At 50.4% G+C, this 26,723-nt stretch overlaps 1 protein-coding gene across 3 annotated transcripts in view; it reads left to right on the top strand.

Moving 5' to 3' along the window:
• Positions 1-996: 996 nt before the first annotated feature.
• ABCA3 (ATP binding cassette subfamily A member 3) overlaps positions 997-26,723 on the top strand; it is a 45,161-nt gene continuing 19,434 nt past the window's right edge. Inside the window, exons 1-11 of one of the 3 annotated variants that reach the window (XM_029220393.1) lie at positions 997-1,205; positions 10,133-10,203; positions 10,357-10,621; positions 11,517-11,644; positions 12,342-12,507; positions 15,112-15,371; positions 17,299-17,415; positions 17,693-17,813; positions 21,908-22,081; positions 24,460-24,641; positions 26,373-26,516. In XM_029220393.1, the coding sequence (XP_029076226.1) occupies positions 10,150-10,203; positions 10,357-10,621; positions 11,517-11,644; positions 12,342-12,507; positions 15,112-15,371; positions 17,299-17,415; positions 17,693-17,813; positions 21,908-22,081; positions 24,460-24,641; positions 26,373-26,516 (1,611 nt within the window). In that variant the 5' untranslated portion in view covers positions 997-1,205; positions 10,133-10,149. Of the gene's footprint in view, positions 1,206-9,661; positions 10,015-10,132; positions 10,204-10,356; positions 10,622-11,516; positions 11,645-12,341; positions 12,508-15,111; positions 15,372-17,298; positions 17,416-17,692; positions 17,814-21,907; positions 22,082-24,459; positions 24,642-26,372; positions 26,517-26,723 lie in introns of those variants that run through there. The other 2 variants (XM_029220394.1, XM_029220395.1) reach the window with 2 other exon arrangements.

The raw sequence follows: 26,723 nt of genomic DNA, 5'->3' as shown, positions 1-26,723 counted from the left end.
AAATGGGGCACTGAGACGCTCTTATCACTAATCCATAAACAGTCTTGGGGGGCAGAGGTCTGCCTCCCGAATTGGGTCATTACTTTACGATTCAGTCAGTCTTGTCCTCATTCCAGAGGCGCGCCTGGAGCGGGGACGGGGCCTGGCTGGTCAGCAGGCGGCGTCCTGGGGCGGCGACCTCAACCAGGAGCCGCCAGAGGCTGGGCAGAGGGAAGCAGGGCAGTTGGGCAGCCAGCCGGCAGGTGCACGTCGGGCCGCGGGAGGATCCTCGAAAATGATGGGCCGCTGGCGGCGCTCACGACCTGGGCAGTCGGGAGCCGAGGGGCCAGCCCGCGTGGACTGTTAGCCACGCGCCGCCCACGCCTCGAGACCCTCCGCCCCCGGTGATCCCTGTCGGGCCTCGGGACCCTCCCGTCCAAGGTGACCCCCAACCCAGCCTCACAACTCTCCCGGCTTCAGGGGACCCCGACCCGACCCATGACCCTCCTGAGGTAACCCTGACCCTGACTCTCGACCCTCCTGCCTGAGGTGACCCCGAGGCCTCCCTGCCCCTCTGAACTGCGCCCCGGGACCGCGGCCACACTCACGGACGCTGGGCCGTCCTGCCCACCCCAGCGTCGTTTTCTAGAAATTTCCTAGGAAGGTCCACCCCCAGGGCCTCTTCCGCCCAGCAGCGTTCGTGCCAGGCCTGAGGCAGCAAAGCACCCTCCCTCCGTGAGGTGTACGGCGCCCAACAGAAAGACAGTGCTGGAGGGCAAATGGAGGATGGCCAGGGAAGGCAGAGGTTCGGGCGAAGACTACTTCAGCCGCCTGTAAGTCCCTGCGGACCACGCGATTCTCCTACCGGATCCAGCCCTCGCCCAGACTCCCGCGTGTCGCCCCTCCTGCCGGCCTTGTAGCGGGCGCGCTGAGCCCTACGCACGCGCGATCAGGGGCGGGGCGTCCCGGGGCGGGGCTGGCACCCGCAGGGCGGCACACTGCGCATGCGTGGGCCGGCCGAGGGGCGCCTCTTGCAGGACCCCGAGCGTCCCGGTCCTCTGCCCGTCGCGGGTCTCAGGCGCCCCTCCCCGCCGTGGCGGCCTAGCAGTTGTCAGCAGCGGCAGCGGTCGCCGCCGCCGCGAGGCCAGAGCAGAGCCGGGAGCCGAGGGAGGGGACCCCGCGAGAGGGCAGCGCCCCGGCCGCTGCCGCCCGGGCGCTAAGGGTCGGTGAGTGCCTCAGAACCCGCCGCTCGCGCGCGCTGGCTCCCAAGGCTCGAGATTTGGGGGCCGCTTCCCCGCCCGGGGCCCCCTCCCCGGCCGGGCACCCGGCCCCTCCCGCGGCCCTGCCCCGCCCCCGCCCTGCCCGCGGCCTCCTCCGGCGGCGCAGCAGGTGCATCTCCCAGCAGTGCAAGGCCGCCCTGACTCAGGCTTCCCCTCGGCACGAGCCTCTGGGCGTGTCCTCATCCCCTCAGGCATTTCTCCAAAGCCGGCCCCCCCTTGGGGAAACGTAACGTTCCCGGAGCTAGAATCGTTGTGGAATCCTTTGTGCCGAGCCGAGGAGGGTGGACAGACATTTACCACGCTAAGACCCGCTGGCCTTCACCCGGCAGACAGTTTGAGCACTTGCCTGCTAAAGCCAGGCGGCATCACAGGCTGGGGAGCTGAGGCAGGCCCGCCAAGGATGCTGCTGGCTCATCTCTCGGTGCAGAGATTCCCAGTGTGGGTGGGAATGCATCCCCGTAACGGAGTCCGCCCTGTTCCCAAACCCGCCTTCTCATGAGCCTCAGAATGGGGGTCCAGTGGTCCACTGTTAGTGGTGGGAGTTGTGTGGGGGACAGAAGGAAAGGGACCTCCTGGTCTAGGCAGAAGGGCCTGCAACAGCCCTGGTGCCCATGTTCAGTCTGTGCTTGGTATGAATTTGTGTTTACATAGGTGTTGGCTCCTTCCTGAACTAGACTATAAGCTTCATGAGAGCAGGGACTATCTCCTAAATGAGGGCTTAGGACACATGCTTAGTGCATATTTGTCACATGCATGAGTGCCCCTCCTCACTTCCTTGGACGTTGCCTAATTAAAGCCTGTTACCTGATAGGGTTGTTTCTGTTTGCCCCTTTGCCTCCTGATCTGTGAGCTCCCTGAAGGCACAGATTGTCTCTTGTGGGGCTTGCACTTCTAGCACATAGCCAGCACCTGGCACATGAGAGGCACTGAAGGAACGCTTGCTGAAGAAGTGGATGAGACCCTGTAGCAGTGTGGAAATCCAGGCAAGGTGCAAGTGGAAGAGTTATGCTCTTTTCTCCTGAGCAGCTATATCATTTGATTCAGAACATTTTGATGCTGCCTTTTGTAAATGTGAAAAGGTTAAGGATGTTTTCCTTTAGAAAGTTAACATCATTGGAAAAGTAAAAGAAAGGGAAAACAGGTAAAAATGGATACCATGGGAATCCCCCCACCTTTTTAACTTCTCAGAGGTTTGTTTGGTTTGTTTTTTGTTTTTTTTTCTGTACGCGGGCCTCTCACTGCTGTGGCCTCTCCCATTGCGGAGCACAGGCTCCAGACGCGCAGGCTCAGCGGCCATGGCTCACGGGCCCAGCCGCTCCATGGCACATGGGATCTTCCCGGACCGGGGCACGAACCCGCGTCCCCTGCATCGGCAGGCGGACTCTCCACCACTGCACCACCAGGGAAGCCCTGTTTGGTTTTTTTAATTGAACACTTGCTTACTATATTTGACAAACAGGATGACATCTTTCCTTCTCTAAGGTGATCTATCATCATTCTGTTGAAACAGCCTTTTGGAACAAGAGAGGGAGCTCAAGCTGTTGGTTTTTTTTTTTTTTTTTTTTCTGAGTTACTAGCTTTCCACAGTGCATATGCCAGGCAGTCCATGGGAACCTGTTTTAACTTAGTCTCAACTGGGAAGGCCCAGGTAAGACTCCCTAGTTGACAGTTTCTTTTCCAGCCCTGCTTCCTGAAACAGCAGTAGACTCCTCTGCTATTGAGTCTGTTACGGGGCGGGGAGCATTCTAGAACTCTGGGGAGAATGATGGGCAAGGCTCTGTGCACGATCGGGGACCTTAGGATGGAGCTAAAGAGATGATTTATTCACAAGTAACTGACCTAAGACAGAAAGAGATAAGTGCTACATGAGACATCCAGAAAAGCTGCCTCAAGTATGCAAAGGTGGAGGGATGGCTTTCGACAAGAGCAGAAGGTGTCAACCCTGACTGCATGTTAGAATCACCCGGGAAAGAGTCCCATGCCCAGGCCACAGCCCAGAATCTCCAGGGGTGGGCCTCCAGCATCAGTTTCTGTCTTAAAGTATCCCAGAAGATTCCATTGTGAAGCCAAGACAAAGAACCCGTGAACCAGTCAGGGTTGTCAGTGGCGGCTTCACAGAGGGGCCAGACCTGGACTGGGAAATGATAGGAAGGATTTCAGAAAGTAGAGATGGGAATGGTGGGTGATACTCCAAGCCGACAAAACCACAGAAGGCCCACACACTCCCGGGAAAGTGTAAGGTGTGGCAGTCCCTGTCCTGGGAGACTTGGACAGTGCCTGTCCCCCTGACTGGCTGAGTCGTTCGCCACATTTGGAGAGATTTGGAGTCAACAGGCAGATAAGTGTGGTTGCAGGAGCTGAGTAATGAGCTTGCTGCCTTGCTTGTTGCAGAAGATCCATGGTTACCTCTCTCTGGGGATTCTCAATTGCCTCTTTACCTCATTTCCTACACCTAGAGAGGCAGAAGGCTAGCAGGATGGGGAATGGGCCCGAGGCTGCAGCAGGGGTTAGGAGCAGGCAGTGGCACAGATTTTGTAGAACTGTCTCCTGATAGCCTCCTCTGGGCCACACCTTTGGCTCAAAAATATACCCCACCACTCCCTGCCAGGAGCTCCAGTGTAAACTCAGAGCCACATGATTCTGAGGAGCCCGCCGCCCTGACCCAGGACAGCACAGGCGATGGCATTGAGTGTGAGACCCGTAAACTAGGTCTCCATCTGGGCCTCCCAATGCAAATGACCATGGCCTTGAACCTGGCCTCATGGGGCTCTTGGACAATGACTGCGGCTTGTGGCATTTGTTCCCACCTTAAACACACAAGGGTCATTTCTGTAAATAAGTTGTCCACAAGCTTTTTTCCTGTTCACTGCTATACGTAAAAGAATTTGAGCATGCACCACCATACGTTTTATTTATTTATTGTAAAAGAAAGCCATATACTACTGTCTTGAATATCATGGACATAGAAACACATACAAATAAAGACCTATTAAGTGGATGAGAGGCGAAGTGAACACGATTAAATTTTTCAGTGTATCAGTAGTACATAATCTATTATACAAATGTGTGCTGTTTTTAAAAGAAAGCCATGTGATCAAGTCTACATCCTATTTATAAACTTGGTGAAACCTGAGTCCAGCATTTGAAGGTGTGGTTCTGAGTTCTGTTTATTTCAGTTCCTGGTTCTTGAGGGGTTCACAGGTAAGCACAGTGAACCTCAGGGAAGCATGCAGACTTGCTCTGCGTCTGGTACTTGTTTTTCAATCCCACCTGCCAGTCATTCGAGGGCTCTTGATGAATCTGGGCTGCTAAGTGTTCAGGGGCTATCAGGGGAGGTGAAAGTCCTGGTTCCCAAAGCTTTTGCTGTGCAGGTGTCAGTGTTCATGTGGAATGGTGCACTTGCCACATCCTTGGCAATACAGTCACACACCTGTGGAAACATCGCCAAACGTCTGTTTTCATAAATGCTCTGTTCTTGGCATAGATTATTTTGAAAAGCTGTAACTCATGCATTGTCACCTTTTCCTGGAAGGGACAGATTTGAGTGCATTGGCTTAAAACCAGTAAGCTAGCTCACACGCTGCTGCACTCATTTGTCATTGAATAAAAAAAGAAAAAGGTTTCCAGGTTTGACACTTCTCATGAAAGAAAATATGTATTTCCTCCTTAAGTTCTAAGTCACAAGATAACCAGGTATTCACAACTCCCCAGATCACTGCAAAGTATTGTAAAGCTTTAGCTATTTTTTTTTTTTAATTGACCACAACCACGATATCCCAAAGCATGTAAACTCCAACACACCTGAGAGACTTAAAGTAAACAAGCGGGCGAGGGCCAGTCATCACCCACGTGTCACAGAGCCCCTCCTCTGTCAGGATGCTGTGGCTGCTGACACACAGGCCAGCAAGAGTGCCAGGGTGCATTCATGTGTTAAATATTAGTAAAACCAATTTTTCCTCATTTTTAAAGTATTTCTTTACTCTAGCCATTCCTTTACTCTAGCAGATTGTCTTGCTCATCCCACTTGAAGACCAATAGTGGGATTCACTGGTGGGAACCACCCTCTATAAATGTGCCTGCTATTTTCAGCCTATTTTTTACAGTGCTTATTGGTATTTGGACATTCATCTGCAGAATCCACTGAATTAGATATTTTTACAATTTAAAAGATCATATACTGGGTAAAAGATTATAAGCAAAACAGAACACCCTCGAGCAGAGTTACTGCACTTTTGGATCCCCTCCCCACCCCCCATCCCACCCCTACCCCTCCTTCCTTCTTGGCACGGCATCCAAGGCCTTGGTCGGCTTCCCCTTCTGGCTCCGTCCCTGGTGCACCTCCCCAGCCACTCAGAATTACTTGCTGTTCCCCCCACACACTCTTCCATTTCTTCATGATCCTATAATGCCCTCCCTACCTCAACTAACAAGAAACCGGAGACTGGTCTCCTGTGTCACCTGTTTCTGGGAGCCTTCCCAGAGCTCACCCTGTCTTACACATACACACAGAATCCTGATCTCCAGAATCTCATGATGCTTCATTTGGCTTCAGTTATAGTGATTACAGTACATGCAAGCATGTGCAGACTGTGAACTCCTTGGATTAAGAACACTGTGATTTTCATTTCCAGATCTTTAGTGCCTGGTATAAGTGCCTATCACACAGTAAGTACTTGGCAAATGTTAGTTGGATGAGTAGATGCTTTTTTGTTTTGTGTATCCTAAAAAAACACAGATTCTACCAGCAAACGTGAAGTACCTATCATGCCTTCTGCAGCATGTACACACGTAGACTTAACACCGCTGACTGTTGTGGGCTCCCCGTGTGAGAAGGAAATGCTTTCCCAGCTGAGATGGGTCCTCACCCACCTCGGTCTTCAGGAAAAGTGCCGAGTCCCAGCGAGCACCACCAACAAGGGCATCTCTCTGTTCCACATGTGTGGTCAAGAGGGCAGAGCCCTGGTTGTCTGCTGTCTGTGTGACAGCAAGATGTCTGCCTTGACCTTACTGAGACCCCCTCCCTCCCAGCCATGACTTCCCCCAGGCCTGTGCTGACGGCTTCCGTGGAAGGAAAGGCACCGAGCTCGGGATACGACAGGACACGTGACATAACAGCATGTGCCTGGCCTCGGGGCTCCGTCCACTTCTGCTTGCTGGCCTTGAGGCCCACTCAGCAGTGACCTTTCCAGAAGCGTTACCACCATTCTGTTCTGTATATGCAGAAATAAAAGCTTCTTTTGCTTGGGCACATAGAAACTGGAGGACATATTCAAGCCCATAATGAAAAAAAATACCCAAATCAGGAAGCAGAGGTGTCGGGACTCAACACGCAGTGGCAAGCACCCGGCACAGTGCTCCCAAACTAGGACAACCATTTCCCAAACCGGGAGAGCCATTTTCAGAGGAATCCCGTGTGACATCAAGAGAGTTCTTAGGGACTTCCCTGCTAGTCCAGTGGTTAAGATTCCATGCTCCCAATGCAGGGGGCCCAGGTTCGATCCCTGGTCAGGGAGCTAGATCCCGCATGCCACGACTAAGACCTGGTGTGGCCAAAAAAATAAATATTTTAAAAAAAAAGAGTTCTCAGAAGTTAGCAGCCCACAATAGGCACTCACTCTGGACCAGGTCCACTGCTCACCTGAAAACCAAACATTGAAATACTCAATGATTTGTGTAATGTTTAATATTTTAACGGTAAGCAAACACACCTTTCCGTGTTAAAAAGAGCTTTCCCTTCCCTTCCTGGCTCTGTCCTGGGAGGAGTGAAGTGAGCCTTGGGAGAAGTCCTCAGACGTTCTTGTGGGGCTTTGCGAGCAGTTGCTTTGGAGTGGACCCGCCTGGGCTGGTTCTGGATCGCAGCCCCCGCCACTTCTGGGGGACTCTGAGTGCCGCGGTCTTAAGTGTTTTGAGGAACTTTAACTTCCTTTCCTCGTGTACATTTGCTGTCGCAACCAGAAAGCTTCCCAGATTTTGTAATTCTGGGAATCTCCTCCTTTAAATTCCTTTTCTGCTCAAACAGAACAGACACGAGTATGGCATTTAGTGAGACTTCAGATAGAGCATGGCAGGCACAGAGCAAAGAGCTGGGTGCCTTGGGGAGACAGAAACACGTACGATGTCTGTTAAGGTGGTGGGGCTCAAGGGATATTTTTTCTTTTTGATTTCTAATGTTAGGTTCTGGGAGAAATACATAAAGACTTTATAAAGATGTTTGCTGCTTTTAGGATACACAGACTGTAGGGGTGCAGTGGTAAAAACACAAACTAGGAAGCTCAGATCCTGGGTGTGTGCCTTGCTTCCTGTGTGATCCTGGGTCAGGCACTTCCTCCTAGTTTCCTAGTTTTGAAAGGGTGATGGTACCAGAAGTTAGGGCTGGATTAGGAGGCTCTATAAATATAAAAGTATATAAAATAAAAGCTTCTTACAGTTTATTGTACCAGGAGAGAACAAAAGCCACCCCAGAGTTCTCTGATTCCCAAAATCCATGTTTCTTTGATATTGGACTTGGCTTTGCTTAAGTAACACGCTTGCAGTGTATTTTGCACTTCGATTTCCTACCTCGGTGAGGGGCGTTTTATGATTATTTTTTAAATTATGCTCTGGCACCCTCCATTTGCCCAAAGGTGGCCGGAGCGTCATGCCAGCGAGCCCCAGGCCCTTCCTGATATCCTGTGAGGCGTCAGTGCTCCCGAGCTCCAAGGTCAGCCCACCGCACTCCAGAGGCCTACCGGCCCCACCCCAGAGCCCTCTGTGCAGGGCCGCTTCCTCCCAGCCAGACCTCCCATAGCCCCAGAGGAAAGCCTCAGCCAGGAGCCTCTGTCAGGACTCAGGTCAGTTCCCTGGTGTTGCTGTCCGGTGTTGTCCTAGTGGGAAGGCGGACGGTCTGTCTCCCTGCCCTGCCCACCCCTCGGGGCCTAGAGAGGTGGGATTAAGCGTGGGGACATGTCCTTTCTTGACCAGACTTTTCCAGTAAAGGAAGTCATCGACTTCTCTGACCAGAAGACTTCTTTGAACTGTGACCTTTTCACATTCCCCTCTTGGTAGAGAAAGAACCTTCATCTCTGCCAAGCCAGGCACCTATCAGCCTGCTGTGGGGATGATCAGCTCCGTTGGAGGCACTGCTTTCCCCTCTTAGCCTAAACCACTTCTTGAAACTGTTCATAGGCCGTAGGCCTTCGTGGGTAACATTACACTACTGCTCTTTTATTAACTGTCTACGACTGATTTTAAGACAGGTTTTTCCACCTTATTAATTTTAAAATAATTTGGATAATTTATTAAGTTGCCACTTAATAGCCCTTCATTACTATTTTAGCTTTAATCTCTCCATATTTTAACCATATGGTTAAATAAAAGCCATATTTTAAGTTAATTTGTAAATAACTTCTTGCAGTTGTGTTTTCTACTAATATTTATTGAGTGCCCTTTAAAGCTTAAATTTTGAGGAACTACTTTTAGGCAGATACGGACAGCTACATCTTTTTTTTTAAAGCGAGAGTTTAATTTAAAAATGAGCTTTAATGGAAATGATTTTTCAGCTAACTGAAGTCAAAAGCAAAACTGGCTGTTTCAAAAAAAAAAAAACAAGCTCTCGCTCCATGCGCACTGGGTCTCGAGGTGGGTTCTTTGGGCCATAGTGTTAGAGCAGGTTAACTAATGAAGGATTTACCAGCCATTTGTCCGTGCCGTCCTGACGCGCCTAATGGATGGTGCTGGGTTAGTATCGACCTGAGTGTGGAGCCGGCTCAGTGCACTCAGGACTCTTCCCTGTGAGTCACGGATGCTTCTCCCCACTTGAAGGACCGTGAGCTGTGGAGGGCCCCTCTGCTCCATCTGCATACTTGGCGCAGACGGTGACCAGGAGCTCTCCAGGGCCTCCCTTCCTCTGCCACCCTCGCTGCCCACCTCAGGTCCAGCCTCGGCATTCATGCCCGCAGCTTACAGAACTAGGTGCTTCTAGTCATGAGCGTCCTGGGGTCTTCCTGAGCTAACTCTAACTCCCTCCTTCTCTAAAGGTTAGTGTGGCTCCGTGTCTCTGCTTCTCACAGTGCAGTCTCATGACATGGATTTCCCTAAATTGAGGGAGACCTTTATAAAGCTCTGTTCTTGTTTCTGCTGTCACTGTGTTTGATAATTAGTCTCAGCAGATTTTCCCAGCCATATGTACCAGATTTAAATATAACATTCATACCTGACATAGAGTAGATTTTCTCTGGAGGAAAATGACCAGTGTCATGTGGAGGCTCACAGACCACTGCTCACAGTTAAAGCAGGAAAAACTGGTTCTTGGGGTTCAAGGTGGGAGAGCACATGCCATCCTGCCACCCACGCGTCCGCCTCGCCTGCCGTGTCTGCCCTTGGGTTAAGGCCACTGAGGGCCCTCACCCCAGGCTCCTCCCCTGCTCCCCCACAGCCCTCTCCAGGTCTTAGAAATCAGCCCGCAGCCAGGATACTGGGCTGAGTTTCCTTTTACTGTTCTGTGATGGTGGAGAATAAAGCAGTCAGGGAGGGGAATTCCATCAGCCTGAGTTTTTGCTAAGAAATAGCACATTCATACGAACCACAGAGAACATTTGAATAGCGTTCATCGAATGATTGCCATTCCATTGGCCACGTTGCTACCAGCCCTGCCGTTCATCTCATGTTTCCAGAAGAAACAAAGTCAGCTTCCTGAAAGGGCGTGTGTTCCTTGAACGGAGTAGAACTGGCCTCTCCCTCTGGGGAGCTGTTCTGAGTTAGGCTGGGACAAAAGAAGGTGAGGAGAAGTGGAGAGTCTGTGTCTCAGGACTGACTCTCCCCCACTCTCCCTGCCTTCCCCAAACACGATTCGCAAACCTGAACCAACACCCTTTTTGTCTTTGGTCCACAACTAGCGGCCCTTCTGGCAAGGATGGTGGTACTCAGGCAGCTGGCGCTCCTGCTCTGGAAGAACTACACTTTGCAGGTGGGTCCGGCCCTGGGGGCATGCTGCAGGGGGAAGGGCGAGAGGGGCCTGTCAGAGGGGGTGTCAGCAAGAGGGGGCATCAGTGGGAGGGGCTCCAGGAGCCCCTCGCCTCCACCTCGCACTCCTCAGCCCTCGGTTTCCATTTCTCTTTAGAAGCGGAAGGTCCTGGTGACCATCTTGGAGCTCTTCCTGCCCTTGCTGTTTTCTGGGATCCTGATTTGGCTTCGCCTGATGATCCAGTCAGAGAACGTGCCCAATGCCACCCTCTACCCCGGCCAGTCCATCCGGGAGCTGCCACTGTTCTTCAGCTTCCCGCCACCGGGAGCCACCTGGGAGCTCGCCTACGTCCCATCCCAGAGTGACGCCGTGAGGACCGTCGTGGAGACGGTGAGGAGGATGCTGGTGATCAACATGAGAGGTGAGTTGTCGGGGACTCAGTAGTGCTGCAGGGCTTGGGCTTTGGGGCAGGGACTGGCCAGGAGGGGAGCCGGGCAGCAGGCAATGCAGTCTGCCCTGTAGTGGCCGCACGGCCCGCAAATCCCTGTGTCATGTCTCATTGCAACAGGGACCAGGGTTATGACGGCTGTGGGAAGCAGTGTGTGTGACAGTTTACAGCCCCTGGCTATTCAGAGTGGGGATGGCGTCCACATACCCCACAAAGCTGTTTAATTATGAGGGCAAGGCCCCGGTGCCAGGAATCTCTTCTGGGATATGGTTTTGGGAGGACAGCTCTGATAAAGGTCATCAAGAAGCCTGCTGAGGGCCATTCCCAGGAAATGTGCCAGTCACCCTCGCTAGGTCTTTGCTTTCAGAATAGAAAGTATTATCCCTTTTCCTCTCCCTCTTGATTTTGGCACTGTGGCCTGTTTAATTCAGTGTAGCAAACACTTAGGGGAAGATCCCTGGTCCCTCGCTATGGGATTATAGTCAAACCCTTTATGTGAAATGGGGTCTGGGTGAGAGAGGTCGTTGAACAGACTATACATTAGTGTCCACTTGAATTTTTAAAGCCCACCATTATGGTTATGAGAGAAACTGATGCTGGCTGCAGAGCTCAGGGCAGGGCAGCTGCCCACATGGAGGGGCCCTGCTCCAGATCTCAGCTTCTAGATGCCCAGGGCTGGCTTAGATGGTGGGGTTCTGCCAGTCTTCACCGCAGCCCGTCTCTGCCAAAAACAAAAGCCTCCTTGCGTCTTAGGAAAGGTTTACAAAGCCCTAGAGAAACTTGTAAGCTTTAGTCCTTTATCTGAAGGTCCAGCTTTCTCAAGCAGAGTGGACGATTGGGCAACTCTGGGCCCCCCTCCTCCCCACAGCTCGCGGCTTCCCCTCTGAAAAGGACTTTGAGGACTACGTCAGGTACGACAACCGCTCTGCCAACGTGCTGGCCGCCGTGGTGTTCGAGCATGCCTTCAACCACAGCAGGGATCCCCTGCCACTGGCGGTGAGGACCCCAGCCCCACGGAGCCAAGCTTCCTCCCCCAGGAGCCAGAGGTGCTCTGCCTGCCTGGGAGCAAATGGGACTTTCCCCTTGGGTCCAGAATCACCTCTCAGCCCACTGAGGGTCCCTGATGGAGTTTGACCCATCAGGCCAGAGCGGTTTAGAAACCTCGCGTGTCTGAAGAAAGTGGCCGTAGACCATTGCTGTGGCCCCTCTTTGTCCTCTCGTTTTATGAAAGGCGTTATGGGTCTCCTTTGACAGAGTCAAATAGGACAAGTAGGAAAGTAGCAGATACTCGGGACTTAGCACCATATGGCATTAGAATTTCTGTTACATATTTAAACAAACAAACAAAAAGAAAGGTTTTTTGGTTGCCCCAGTGGCAATAAGACTGGGAAACCGTCAGGTCCCTCAGCATCACGCTGGTGGCCCTGCACTGGTTAGCAGTGACGAGTCATGCGTGGAGTTCCCATTGGTAATGGCAGAAGAGGGTGGTGAAGAGCACTGCAGAGGTGCCCCTGGGCTCTCTGTGCCCTGGCAGGACCGCTCACTCTGACCTCCTGAGATCCAGACACTGGCGGGGGCTGGGGCAGTGGTGAGGTCACGGTAATGAGGGTCCCCCAGCCCTCCCACTGGATGCAGACGTTTGCTCCTCTGGCTGGATCCCTTAGAGCGCTTGGTTTTCTCTTTGTTTCCGTAGGTGAAATATCACTTACGGTTCAGTTACACGCGAAGAAATTACATGTGGACCCAGACAGGCTCCTTTTTCCTGAGAGAGACAGAAGGCTGGCACACCACTTCCCTTTTTCCACTCTTCCCCAGCCCAGGACCAAGGGAACCCACATCCCCTGATGGCGGAGAACCTGGTGAGGAACACTTTTAGGGGGTCTCCTTTCCTCCCCCGGGGTGCTGGCTCGTGATCATCACATCGGGGGAACCCATCTTGCATTTCTCTGGAGGAAGATTTTTTATGATTATTTGACCTTCTTCTTTGTAGGAGAAGGAAGAAAACATCCAGTAAAACTGCCTTCTGAAAAGCAAAATAATCTTTGAAAACAGCAAAGGCTGTCTCCCTATTTCCCAGCAAACGTGCTGTTGAATGAAACATTCATATTTCAGTTTTTAAGGAGCTTCAGTTTGCATTGGGTCTTTTGGGCTTGGTTTTCCATTTCCCTTCTCTCCTTGCCCCTCTCTCTGTACAGTTGTATAGGCATTGTATGCTCTGTTGTCCTTGTGTAATTGTCCGTGGTTTCATTGAGTCAGTGGAATGTTTGCAGAAGTCGGATCTCAGCTCACTGTATTGCCAGAGGGTGTGTCGGTCTGTCCGCTGTAACTCTGGAAGGTAGTTGGCTTGTTTGTCTCCTCTGACCAAGGTTCCATCTTAGAACCAAGTAACTGGGGCCCAGGACTAGACTTTGCCCTCAAGCTGAGGCCCAGCTGCAGGCTCCAGGCGGCATCCTGGGTGTTGCAAAGAACACAGAATTAATTCCCTGGTCTGCAAGAGGCAGAACTTGTTAGAGATTTTGATGAAAAGACCCAGGAATGCCCTAAATAGAGCGCCAGGAAGGCAGGAGGCAGCCAGCATTTAGAGATTTATTTCTGGTGCCAGGACCCTATCACCAGGCTGATGTTCCAGGAAAAGATTTTAAATCCAAAAGAGGAGCTAAGACAAGCAAGGCAAGGTGAAGTGTGCAAGGCCCCAGAATGAAGCCCTGGACAGGTCACCAACTGGGGAGGAGGAGAAGCCACATCAGCTGCCACGCCCACTGCCTGTGGCCAGCAGCAGGAGACACTGGCTGTGTGACCTGGGGCGGGGCTGTCCGTCCTGTTTGTGGGGACAGTTTCCTAAGCTTGGAAGCGATAGAGGCAAAAGTTCTCCAAGGAAAAGACTGACAGATTTCACTACGTACAAACTTGAAATTTGCTAAAAGAGAAAAAGACATAACACCAATTTTGAAAGCAAATAAGAGATTGGGGAAAACATTCCAGCAGATGACAAAGGGTAAATACCTTCTGTTTTATAAATGATTCCTTAGTCCAAATCAGTTTAAAAAAAACACAAAGACCCCAAGAGATGTGGAAAGGATCTGAACCTGGCACACAGCAGGCCCTCCAAGAATTAGGCCAGTGTTCCCCCTAAGCCCACCCCCAAATGTCCATACCTTAGACCCCTGATAAAAATTGAGCCCCTGGAATAGTCTGAAAGAAGGAGAAAATGCAGATGCACAGAAGATGTTCCCCACAGCATTGTTTATGATCATAAAAACTTCAGTAGTGGGACATGATTGATCACAGAGGGTGGCTTTGCCTCGGTGTTGAGCAGCTGCAGAGGTTGTGGTGGTGAAGACCCCATGGCAGCATGCAGAACCTCATGGAAGAACAACTAGGGAGCAGGAGGCAGGCAGGACGTTTCCTGGGGGAGGCGTTGTGACGTGAGAAAGACACTGGCTTTGAAGCCAAGAGACCAGGGTCCCGTCTCAGCTTTGTCCCCTCCCCCTTTGTGTGGCTCAACGCCCTGGGCCTCAGTGGCCCTGTTTGTCCAATGAAGATGTCGTTCACTACTCTGCAGGGTCACAGTGAAGATGAGAACTAAACCCCCACCCAGCACAACGAGGGGTAAGATTCACTGAGCACCTGCTATTTCTGCAGCCATAAAACCACTTACTCAAGGGAGGTGGTAGAAGTGCACAGATATGGTGACCTCGTGCTGGGGATGGGGTGGGCATAAAATTGCTTTTCTTTTTTCTAGAGGCTTGAACTCAGGCAGCTGACAGTTCTGTGTTGGAGGATGTTAGGTGTTCTAAATGTCACTGTTTTAGGAATGAGGGTGCCCACGCCACCCAGACCTGCACCCCATGTCCCCTCTCTGTCCCCTGGGCTCGGACGTCAGGAATCCAGGCTGCCTTTCTCTCTCCTGAGGCTATGCCCCACTCCTTCCATAGGCTCAGCCTCTCACAAGCCTCACTCTGGACTGGAATATCGTATCCCCCTGGCCCTTATCACTTTAAAAATGTGGGGAGTCAGAAAGGGCCAGCAGGGAGGGACCACAAAGCACACAAAGGTCGTGTAGTGGTGGCCTTTGGTCTGTGGTTCCTGCCTCCCTTTGAGATGGTAACTCAAGGGTGGATGGAATGAAAGTTGCTGATCAGCTGGTCTCAAGGGAGCAAGACTTGTCGATTATCCCAGTAGGTCCTTAAAAGTGGGCAAGGGATGCAGAAGAGAGAGTCAGAGAAAGATGTGATGACACGGAAGCCAGTCAGAGAGATGTTGCCTGGATGGTTTGGAAGGTGGAAGGAGGGGCCTCGAGCCAAAGAGCGAGGGTGGCCCCTGCAAACTGGAGGCCTGCAGGAAACCCCAGGCCACTTCACCAGCTCAGTGCCCTCAGCGCTCTGAGCACCAGCACCCAGGACCTGGCTTCTCCCACATGTATCGACCCCACATGCCGGAACGTCCTCTGCTCCCGCACTCAGGGTATATCCGTGAGGGCTTCCTGGCCGTGCAGCATGCCGTGGACAGGGCTGTCATGCAGTACCATGCCAACGCCTCCACGCACCAGCTGTTTGAGAAGCTCACCGTGATCGCCAAGAGGTTCCCTTACCCGCCTTTTATCTCGGACCCCTTCCTCGTCGCCATCCAGTACCAGCTTCCCCTGCTGCTCATGCTGAGCTTCACTTACACCTCACTCAGCATCATCCGGGCTGTCGTGCAAGAGAAAGAGAGGAAACTGAAGGTAACCCTGTTTGCGTTTGGCTTTGAGAGATCCTGAGTCCAGGCACAGTGTGGCCATGGGCTGTCGTGTCCTGAGTCCTGTCATCAGGTGGGGGCAGCTCCTGGGCACTGGGGGCACCAGGGCAGCTGGGCGTGGGGCTAGTGCCCACGTGGCTCAGCCCATCTCGGGCTTCTTTGAAATCAAGCCTGTTCTGTCCAGATTTTTAAAACCCTGATAAAGCGCTGTAGTTCATGTGCTGTATGTTAAGGACTGAACATTGAAAAGACAGTGTTTTGGATACATTAGGTAAAGTAAAATACATTGTTGAAACTAATTTCATTTGTTCCTTTAAACTCTTTTGGCTGCATTGGGTCTTTGTTGCTGTGCGCGGGCTTTCTCTAGTTGTGGTGAGCAGGGGCTACTCTTCGTTGTGGTGCGTGGGCTTCTCTTTGCAGTAGCTTCTCTTGTTGCGGAGCATGGGCTCTAGGCACGTGGACTTCAGTAGTTGTGGCTCGCAGGCTCAGTAGTTGTGGCTCGCGAGCTGTAGAGCACAGGCTCAGTAGCTGTGGCGCACAGGCTTAGTTGTTCCGTGGCATGTGGGATCTTCCCAGACCAGGGCTCGAACCCGTGTCCCCTGCATTGGCAGGCGGATTCTTAACCACTGTACCACCAGGGTAGTCCTAAACTTTTTTTTTTTTTGGCCACGCCACACGACTTGCAGGATCTTAGCTCCCCGACCAGGGATGGAACCCGCGCCCTCGGCAGTGAAAGCGTGGAATCCTAACCACTGGACTGCCAGGGAAGTCCCCCTTTAAATTTTTTTGACGTGGCTACTGAAATTCTGAATTACATATGCGGGTTGAATTCTGTTTCTGTTGAAACAGTAGGTCAACACAAGACAAATGTTCACATACATGGAGAGCAGGAAGCGAACTTTGCATGTGATCAAGGACAGCTGTGGTGCCCAGCTGTCAGGCAGTGTCATGGGGGATGGAGAAGTGTGTGGAAGTGTGTGAGGTGTGCTTCACAGGCATCTCACTGACATAACCATGTACATCTGGGTGAATAGTGTCCTCTGTAAGCTCTCACCTCTGACACTGCCAGAATTACCCAGAATTTATGTGAAGTTCTTCCTTTGGCAATGTCTGCAGTGCCAGTGGAAGGACATTTAGAGTATTCTCAGTGGTGCCAACTCTGTGATTATTGGAGCTTTTTTTTTTTTTTGCCACACCGTGTGGCATGTGGCATCTTACTAGTTACCCGACTAGGGATTGAACCCGTGCCCCTTACATTGGAAGCTCGGAGTCTTAACCACTGGACCACCAGGGAAGTCCCTATTGGCGCTTTTGAATTGTTGTAAATGAGGGGCTGGGAGAACTAATGAGGTGGGTCCTGTCCACTTCGGTGCCTAAATAACTTTCATAAAATGGTGCGACGCTGAGGTGGTTAGCAGTGGACAAGGAAATGGTTCAGGAAAAAATGTTTGTGCGTGCACGCGCCTCCAGGTACATAGATGAAACCAGTGTGGCGGGATATTGAATGATCACTGAACCCAAGTGGTATGTGAGTGGCCACCGTTCCAATCTTCCTATTTTTCTGGTGGTTTGAAATCGTCCATGAGAAGAAGTTGGAAAATCAGCCTAGCTTAGTGCCTGGTACACAAGAGACACTTAATCAGCCCTGGTCCCCTCCCCCAGGCCAGTGTTGTCCATGGTAACAGACAGGCCTGGGTCTGCTGTCCTCTACGGCCCCACTGGGCACTTGTGCCTGGCGCGGCTGAGGAGCTGGCTTTTTAATCTTAAGTAACTTCAGCCAAAATAGCTACGTGTGGCCGCAGGCCGCTGTATTGGATGGTGCAGGTTTAGCGTGAGGGAGGCTCCTGGGGTCTGGTGTGGCAGGGGTGGCAGGCGGTGGGGCGTGTGGAGCAGCACATGTGCCCCTCCCCCAGGAATACATGCGCATGATGGGGCTCAGCAGCTGGCTGCACTGGACCGCATGGTTCCTCCTGTTCTTCCTCTTCCTCCTCGTCACCGTCTCCTTCATGACCCTGCTCTTCTGCATCAAGGTGAGTGTGGCTTCAAAAGGGGGTCTCACATGAAAAGCAAGGCGTTGGAGTTGGTGGGAGGGCCAGAGACAGCTGTGGCACCACCAGGGAGACCCCAAGACTCCGCATTTACGGCTTTGGTTGGGGAGTCTGCCCTTTTGGTAGAGAGGACTGGTGTAGCCCTTCTCCCACCCTTACCAGCTCCATTTGGGGATGGGAAAGTTTGAGACTCTTCCTGGTTTTGTCTCCCCTACCCTGCCCCGACCTGCCCCCACCTGCCAACGGGATGGCCGCACAGGTGAAGAAGAATGTGGCAGTGCTCGCGCACAGTGACCCCTCGCTGGTGCTAGTCTTTCTGGCCTGCTTTGCTATCTCCTCCATCTCCTTCAGCTTCATGGTCAGCACTTTCTTCAGCAAAGGTGAGTTGTCCTGCCCCTGAGAGTGGAGGTCTGTGGGTGATGCACACCTCAGAAGACCGGCAGTTTCTCTTGGGATGAGTAAGGTCAAGGGGTCCAAGGGCATCTGAGCAGAAATAACCCGGAGACTGAGGTTTTCTTTACTCTGTGCCTTCCTTTGGATTCAGTTTTTTGGGTGTCAAAGTACATCCCTGAACAGTCCTTTCAGTGAAGCTCAGCGAGTGGTTAATTCTCATTGACTTTGTGTATCTGAAGATGTCTCTGTTTTGCCCTCACTCCTGAATACTGTCTTAGCTGCGTATAAAATTCTCCTTGGCGCTTTGATAACATTACCTTATTGCCACCGGATTTCCATTATTGCTGGGAAGAAGTCAGCTGACAGTCTAGGTCTGATTTTTCTGTATGGATGTTTGGATCTGAGGACTCAAGTCTTTTCAGTTCTGCATTTCCGTTCATCATCAATCAGACCTTGCTCCCTGTTAATCCCCCTTCTCTTCTATTAGACCTAAGTTGAAGCCTCTCAGTCTGTCCTTCATGTCTCGTAACTTTTTTTTTTATTAATGGGGTAAAATACATATGACATAAATTTACCACCTTAACCATTTAAGTGTAAAGTTCAGTGACATTAAGTACATTCACATTGTCATGCAACTGTCACCAACATCCATCCCCAGAAATCTTTTCATCTTGCAAAACTGAATCTCTGCCCCCATTAAACACTAACTCCCTACCCCGTTCCCACAACCCTGGAAACCACCATTACACTTTCTGTCTCTATGAATTTGACTACTCAGGACCTCATGTAAGTGGAAATCACGGAGCGTTTGTCTTTCTGTGACTGGCTTACTTCATTTAGCATAATGTCTTCAAGGTTTATCCCTGTTGCAGCTTGTGTCAGAGTTTCCTTCCTTTGTAAGGCTGAGTAATATTTCATCATATGTATAGACCACATTTTGCATATCCATTCATTCATCAATGGATATTTGGGTTGCTTCCACGTTTGTGGCTATTGTGAATAATGGTGCTATGCACATGGGTGTACAAAGATCTCTTTGAGACCCTGCTTTCAGTTCATTTGAGTGCATACCCAGAGGCAGAACCACTGGATTGTGTAGTAATTCTATTTTTAATTTTTTGAGGAACTGCCATACTGTTTCTACAGCAGCTGAACCATTTTATATTCCCACCAACAGTGCAAAAGTGTTCCAATCTCTCCACATCCTCACCAATACTTGTTATATTTGCTTTTTTTTATAGTAGACCCCTCTTGGGTGTAAGTATATCTCTCAGTCTGTTCTTTATGTCTCTTAACTACTTTTTCATACCTTAAAAAAATCTCTTTGTGCCGAGCTCTATATGAATTCCTTAGAGTTGTCTTCTAATTCCCTAATTCTCTCTCTGACTGTGTATGTTCTAGACTGTGTCTCATCTTTGAGATTTTATTTCTATGACTGTATTTATCCTTTACCAACTATCCAGTTGATTGTTGTACATATCCACTTATTCTTGTTTCTTCATCCATTTTTGTGGGGAAAAATCCTCCTTTTATCAATGGAAGCATTTCTTCATTTCCTCCTTAAGTCCTTGATATTCTTGTTTTGAAGTCTATCTCTTTCCTACTCAAACTTACTCCCTTGGAGAGCTTTAAACATGGGGATAATTCCCAGATTCAGACTCATGCCCAGCAACTCCCCTTAGATGTTTAACATGTGTCTCAGTCAGACGTGTCCTGAACTACTGATGGTGTCCTCAAAACCCCATTTCCCCATCTCTACCATGTGCTCACACTAAAAACCTGGGAATGCCCTCAACTCCTCTTCCTCTAGCATCCTGCCCCAGTCCAGTCAAATCCTGTCCACTGTACCACAAGGTACCCCTGAACTCCAGCTATCTCCCACCTCCCCCACAGCCCTGCCCTGGCCCAAGCCACTGTCATCTCCAGCCTGGTTGACGGCAGTAGCCCCATAACTGGCCTCCCTGCTTCTGCCCCTGCCCCTCTTCAGTTTCTGCCCAGGTCAGAGGTTCTCCAGTGTGGTCCACGGGCTCCTGGGACCTTTAGAGGTTTACAAAATCAGAACTTTTTGTGATAATATCAGAATGTCATTTGCCTTTTTTACCATGTTGACATGTGCACTGATGGTGCAAAAGCAAAAGTGGTAAAACTGCCGGCCCTGAGCACAATCAAGACAGGCTCCAAACTGCACTTGACAGTGGCATGTTCTTCACACCACACACTCTTGTAAACAAACAAACAAAAATGCCAGTTTCACTCAAAAATGTCCTTGACGGAACAGTAAAAAATGTTAATTTTGTTAACCTTTGACTCTCAAGTATACTTTTCTAATATTCTGCGTGACTGAATGAGATGTCCACAGAAAGTGCTTCCTGAGTATTGTAGTATAATGATTCTCTTGAGGAACAGCATGTGTGCAGGTGTTCGAGTTGTCAGCTAAACTAGCCACTTTTTTCACGGAACACCATTTTTGCTTGAAACAATGACCATCACACTGTCATTCACTTGCTGGTATTTGGTAAGCATTTTCTCAAGTGTGAGCTGCCTTTTTAAGGAAAACAACTGGCAATATCTGATGTCAATTACAAAATTCAGGCTTTCAGGCAACAAAAATAGAATTTTGCAAACTTTACCACCATGAGCTTTACAGCCTCCCAGTACTTACTTACTTTTTTATGAAATTAGTGATAATATTACCCAGTGTGATTTTTTTATGTGGTGTAATAAAATGTGTCAACATTTGGAAGATGTTCTTTGCCCAACGAGCAATATTTTCCAAATGGCCATGCATCATGTTACAAAATCATGCAAGAATAGTAAATAACCCATTCCAGGTACAAGATGGACCAATAGATTTTCACATAACAGAGTATAAAAAGTTCATTGTTCAGGTTGATTCCACGTGGCACCTCACCTTTAAGAAACCACCCCTTGTTAAGTGGTGGTGTGGTAGCAAAGAATATCCAAAATACCTAAAAAGGCTATTAAAATTCCTGTCCCTTTTCCAACTGCTGATCTCTGTGAAGCTCATTTTCTTCATTCACTTCACCTAAAACAAGTCAATACATCAGAGTGAATGCAGAAGCAGATATGAGAATCCAGCTGTAATTGGTTAAATCTTTACAGAGGTTTGCAAGAATGTTACACAAGGCTACTCTTCCCACTAAATTGTGGGAAATACAGGTGTTGTTCATAAAAATACTTACGTTAACTTGTAATGGGTTTATTATTGTTATTCTTAAATATCTTAACATTTTCTTAGTATTCATCTCTGACACAGTGGAATGTTGACATATATATAATGTTTGTATCCCACATAAACAAAGTTCTTTGACATCCTCAACAACTGTTTACAGCTAAAGGAGTCTTAAGACCAAAGGGTGTAAGGGCACTGCGTCGACTGAAGCCGTGCTGTCTCCCCACACCTCCACCACCCCATCCTTACCTCTTTCAGGTCTTTTCCACGTTCACCTCCTCATCAAAGCCTTCCTTGGCCACCTGGTTATAGTTGCAACCCTCAGCCTAGGGAGTGTCTTGTCCCGGGTCTGTGGCTTGTTGCTCTTCACAGGGCTGTACCCACCCAGCACCATCTGCTTTACTTACCTTCTTGTCTACTGGCTGTGTCCGCACTGGATCCTAAGCTCCCCGAGTGGAGGGCTTTGTCTGTTCTGTTTCCTGGTGCCTGGAACAGGGCCTGGCACAGAGTAAGTGCCCAGCGAGTATCTGTGGGATGCACAAGTGAACAAGATGGGGCAGGACCAGGCGGGGGATCAGATGCTCCGTGTTAGTCGTGTCAGGTGTGCGATGCCCAGATAGCTGGAGGTAGGTCTGCAGGAGAGGGTGGAGAAATCCCCTTGGGGTTCCTGGGGTGGGCACAGGCACGCCAACAAGGGCAGAGGCTGAGAGCCGAGCATGGAGCGCCCCCCCCAGCACTGAGGCTTGTGTCCCTGTGTCCCCGGCTCCTGCCAGGCTGGGGTTGGGCAGCTCACCCGAGAGAGGCGTCCTTTGTGCCACGGATGGAGCCCATCAGTGCAGATGCCCTCGCCTGGTTCTGGCACACTTGTCTTCCTCTCTCTGCCCATAGCCAACGTGGCAGCAGCCATCGGGGGCTTCCTCTACTTCTTCACGTACATCCCTTACTTCTTCGTTGCCCCTCGATACAACTGGATGACGCTTAGCCAGAAGCTGTTCTCCTGCCTCCTGTCCAATGTTGCCATGGCAATGGGAGCCCAGCTCATAGGAAAATTTGAAGCAAAAGGTGAGTATTTTCCTTTACACGGGCTGTCCTTGCTGATTCAGTTACCCCCAGAGGGTCTAAGCAGAGGGGCCTCCAGACTCAAGACTCTCGCTCCAACGATAATCAGACACATCAGCACAGCTAAACGAACAGTGCATTTGGAAGGCAGGTCCTCGGCGAGGGGGAGGCTCGCGCCCAGGGCAGACGGGGAGGAGTGACCAGAGCCACAGGGGAGGTAGGTCAGAGACACGTGGTTCACAGGACAGAGAGTTGAGGTGTCCAATGCAATGTTGGCCACCACCTGGCCATTGCGGTCCCGGCTCTGAGCTCCCCTCGAAGCCCTGCCTGGAACTGGCCGTTACTTCAGGAAAACGCTGGCCGTGAGCGTCTGCATCTGCCAGTGGTGGGATTCAAGTTGGTCACCTCTGAGTCTCTGCCTGCCTCTCGAGGCTTTAGGATTCCTAGGCCAGAGGTCTCAGTCTGCGGGGTTCGAAGGGTTCCCAGCTCTTGGTGAACTTGTAGAACTAGCATCTCCCCTCCTCCTGTTTCCCTGATACCTCCTGCAGTAATTGGTGATGACGGCAGGAAGGCCTGAGAGAGGAACAAGTCACAGACCAGGACATTGCTTTCTTGAGTTTTGTGAAATTTCCTGATTTTTAAAATGTCATGGGTGTCAAATAAACACCTCTAGGGCTGACGTTGGCCTGTGGGCTCCCATTTTGCAAACCCTGCAGGAGATGCTCAGATTTCACATGGTAGAGTCAAGTCTGCTCCTCTAAAGGGTTGAGAGGACGCCTAGTTTAACCCTTAACCCCACATCTAGTGGGAAATCTCCAGAGATGGAGTGCTCACCTCTTAGGAGAAGGCCCCGTTCATTTCTGGATCACTCAGACCACCTCACAGAAGGGCCTTGAAGAGGCAAGTGGACCCAGAGCCGGCCCTGCCTCTGTCTCACTTGCCTTGGTTCCAAGCGGAGACAGAAGGGACAGGATGAGTTTATGCGTGGCTGGTGTTGTGTTGGTGTCCGTCTCCCGGGAGCTCCTGGTGTTGCTCTGGCTCTGCTAGCAGAAGGTGAAATACAACCTCGCTTCTGAGTGACTGACCTGAGTGCATTTTGGGATGGTTTCACCCCGCCCCACCCAGATATTCTCTATCAGGCTGAATGCTCTGGTTTCTTCCAGTCATGCAATTCCTAGTTGTAGCTTCCTAGTTGTGGGTCTAAGGAGGGAGGGAGGTGGGTGGCCACGGGAACCTTTAGTGTGGCTTTATCCTTAATTAGAATTTCTTTCTTCAGTTGGCAAAAGTCCTATGACATTGGTGCTTTTAAATATACGTGGTTCTCCATGTTCAGTAGTGTGTGATAAAATGTAGATTTTTTAAAGGCATAGTCCCTTCCAGGGTTCAAATGCTTTTTAAAAAGCCATTTATAAAGAGGAGTCTAACTACATGGCACCTCTTGGTTTTCAAAATTCTATACTGAATTTTCTTCTTTTTTTTTTTTAATTTTCTCCTGTTTTTTATTTTTGGCTGTGTTGGGTCCTTGTTGCTGCACGTGGGCTTTCTTTAGTTGTGGTGAGCAGGGCCTACTCTTTGTTGCGGAGCACGGGCTCTAGGCCTGTGGGCTTCAGTAGTGGCATGCAGGCTCAGTAGTTGTGGCTCACAGGCTCTAGAGTGCAGGCTTAGTAGTTGTGGCACACGGGCTTCGTTGCTCAACGGCGTGTGGGATCTTCCCGGACCAGGGATCAAACCCGTGTCCCCTGCATTGGCAGGCAGATTCTTAACCACTGCACCACCAGGGAAGTCCCTGAATTTTCTTAAAATAGACAAACTTCTAGTTGTTTGAAAGTGAACAGTGACCAAGGCTGGAGAGCAGCCATTTCCATCATGGGCCCTCGAGCCAACCCAGGTGGTCCAGCCGCACAGAATCCCCAAGCATCATTTGGACTGTGATGTTGCAAACCAGAGAGAGGACAGAACACCACGAGCACCACTAAACAGGGCTTTATTTATGCTGGGAGTGTTTCCTTTTTTTTGAAAAGACTTATATTAAATGCACCCTCTTCCAGTGTTGGCCTTACCCAGATCACATACGTGTACGTGTGTATATGTATGTACACGTGTATGTGCATCCGTGTATATGTACAAGTATGTTATGTAGATGGATATGTGTTTATGTGTGTATATGTCATAAATCAAACATGAGCCCCTCTCGTCAGTTCACAAGCTTTTGTTAGTTCTGTGACACCGATTTGGTGACTTGCTCTTGTCTAAAGGCCTGAAGAAAGTTGTCAGGTTTGCTGTAGGCAGGGAAGCGTCACACTGACTTTGCACTGCTACGCACACGTGTACATTGACGACCACGGGTCCGCTTCAGGCCCGTTTCCTGGCGTGTCTTCCAGGCACAGGTGTCCAGTGGCGAGACCTCCTGAGTCCTGTCAATGTGGACGACGACTTCTCCTTTGGGCAAGTGCTCGGCATGCTATTGCTGGACTCCGTCCTCTACAGCCTGGTGACCTGGTACGTGGAGGCCATCTTCCCAGGCCAGTTCGGCGTGCCCCAGCCCTGGTATTTCTTCATCCTGGTAAGTTCTGACAGCCACCTCTGTGGGGGTGGAGGTGGGCCCAGCACCCACCCCAGGCACCTCTAGTCCCTGACATGCAATGCATGCCCTGTGCGCTGTCATGAGCCGTGTGTCCTAGAGGCCCCGAGACCCCCACGCCCGAGGTTATCCCTGCGCTCCAAGGTCTGAGAGGAGGAGCTGGTGCTGGCTGGCCTGCCACAGGGCCAGTACACAGCCCCCTCCCAGCCGTCTTTCTCAAAAAACATCTTGTTGGGTTTTCTGCCTACAAGTAATAGAGCTTTGTGTAAAAACGATCACGTGCTGGAGTGCACAGCACACTCCCACCACCCAGAGATGAACATCGCTGACACTTTGAGGTGTAGCTCTTCAGATGATTTTCTATGCATGTGCAGCTATAACATATATACGCTTGTTTTTAGAAGGGGGGATTATATTGTAAAAATGCTTGAAACTTGCTTTTTTTTTTTTTAACGTAACAGTACAGCTTAGATATCTTAAGTACATATACATGTGGTCTATTTACAAATATGCTTTTAGATTTTTATCTACATATGTTTATAAATTTTTAAATTTTATGTATAAATATATTTCTATTTAAACATATGTGATTTTATCAACCAACTTCACTTTTTAATGACTACACAGTATTCCATGGATGTACCACTGTATCATTAACTTAATTCCCTGTTGGTGAGCTAGGTTAGCCAGGTGCCGCTTCATCGTTCGTTCTTTGATTCAACAAATATTTATCAAGCATCCATTTACTGTATTTCATCAAATCTAAGATGGCCCTTGGGGAATTCTGTGGCGGTCCAGTGGTTATATTAGGACTTGGGCTTTCGCTGCCAGGGTAGGGTTCGATCCCTGGTCAGGTAACTAAGATCCCACAAGCCGTGTGGTGCGGCCAAAATAAATAAATAAAAATAAAATAAAGCTATAAATACATTTTAAAAAAATCTAAGATGACCCTGATTCTTAGAGGCACCGTTACTTCATCACTAAGAAAGAAAGATACTGACAGTTAAAACTATGGCATTTCTGTGATTTGTAAGACACATTCTGATTTCAGTCACTTAAAACTTGAGACATGTGTCCCCTAAAACCAACGGACTGTGATATGAGGAACCACCCCAGGCCATGGGGTACGTGGGGACTAGAGCTGTGGGTGAGATGTTCTCCCCCTGCAGGGCTTCCCTCCGGGGTGTGGGGATTTTTCCAGGGCCCTGTGCTCACCGCTCTTGTGACCCTGCCCAGCCACTGTGCCATCAGTGTGTCACCCTCAAGTGACACCTGCACTGCTGGGGCCAGACTGTAGAAGGGGAGGCCTCCTCCCAGCAGAGGGAGGCTGGCCCTTGGGCTTCTCCTGCTTATTTCACGAGCGCCTGCGTGGCTGAGTGAGGATGCAGCTGGGGGCTCGCCCCACATGGCTCTGGGCTGGACTTAATGACCTGTTTTTGTATTAAATTCCATTGTTAACTTTCCCTGTATCACCTCTGAGTTGACGTGCATAGTAAGCCCCTTCAGCAGAATAGGAAACAGTCTCAGAGCTTCCCAGGGCAGCTGGGTGCAGAACTGCGCTGGGTCTCACCCCAACTCTGAACTCTAAGCAGCATCTTCCCTGCAGGGGAGTCTAAGGGCGGCTACTGTCTGCTCTAGCTTGTCAGTTGGTTGTCACAAACAAAATGAACTGACGTGAATTGGCTGTTTGAGAGCTTCTGATTTCCATCCTAGCCCTCATATTGGTGCGGGCACCCGAGGACAGTTCTAGGGAAAGAGGAGGAAGACGATGACCCTGAGAAAGTGCTTAGGACCGAGTACTTTGAAGCTGAGCCAGAGGACCTGGTAGCCGGGATCAAGATCAAGCATGTGTCCAAGGTGCCATACCTATGGGGACGGGGACCGCAGGGTCATGGGGCGGAGACCATCCTCTGGGCCTTGTTTCTCCTGGATTCCTGTGGCTGCCCTCTGACTGGCTCTCCTGGGCACCAGCCATCCCTCAGGCTGTGTCCCCAGGGCCCAGTGTGGAGGCTCAGGGTCGAGTCAGCAACCTGTGCTGCCCCACTTAACCTCTGACCAGCTTTG

The sequence above is a fragment of the Monodon monoceros genome, unplaced genomic scaffold (assembly GCF_005190385.1).
Source record: "Monodon monoceros isolate NGI ecotype Baffin Bay Population unplaced genomic scaffold, NGI_Narwhal_1 Super_Scaffold_13, whole genome shotgun sequence".
Taxonomy (NCBI): domain Eukaryota; kingdom Metazoa; phylum Chordata; class Mammalia; order Artiodactyla; family Monodontidae; genus Monodon; species Monodon monoceros.
The sequence above is the reverse complement of the archived record's forward strand: the minus strand, read 5'-3'. Positions and strand labels throughout refer to the sequence as shown.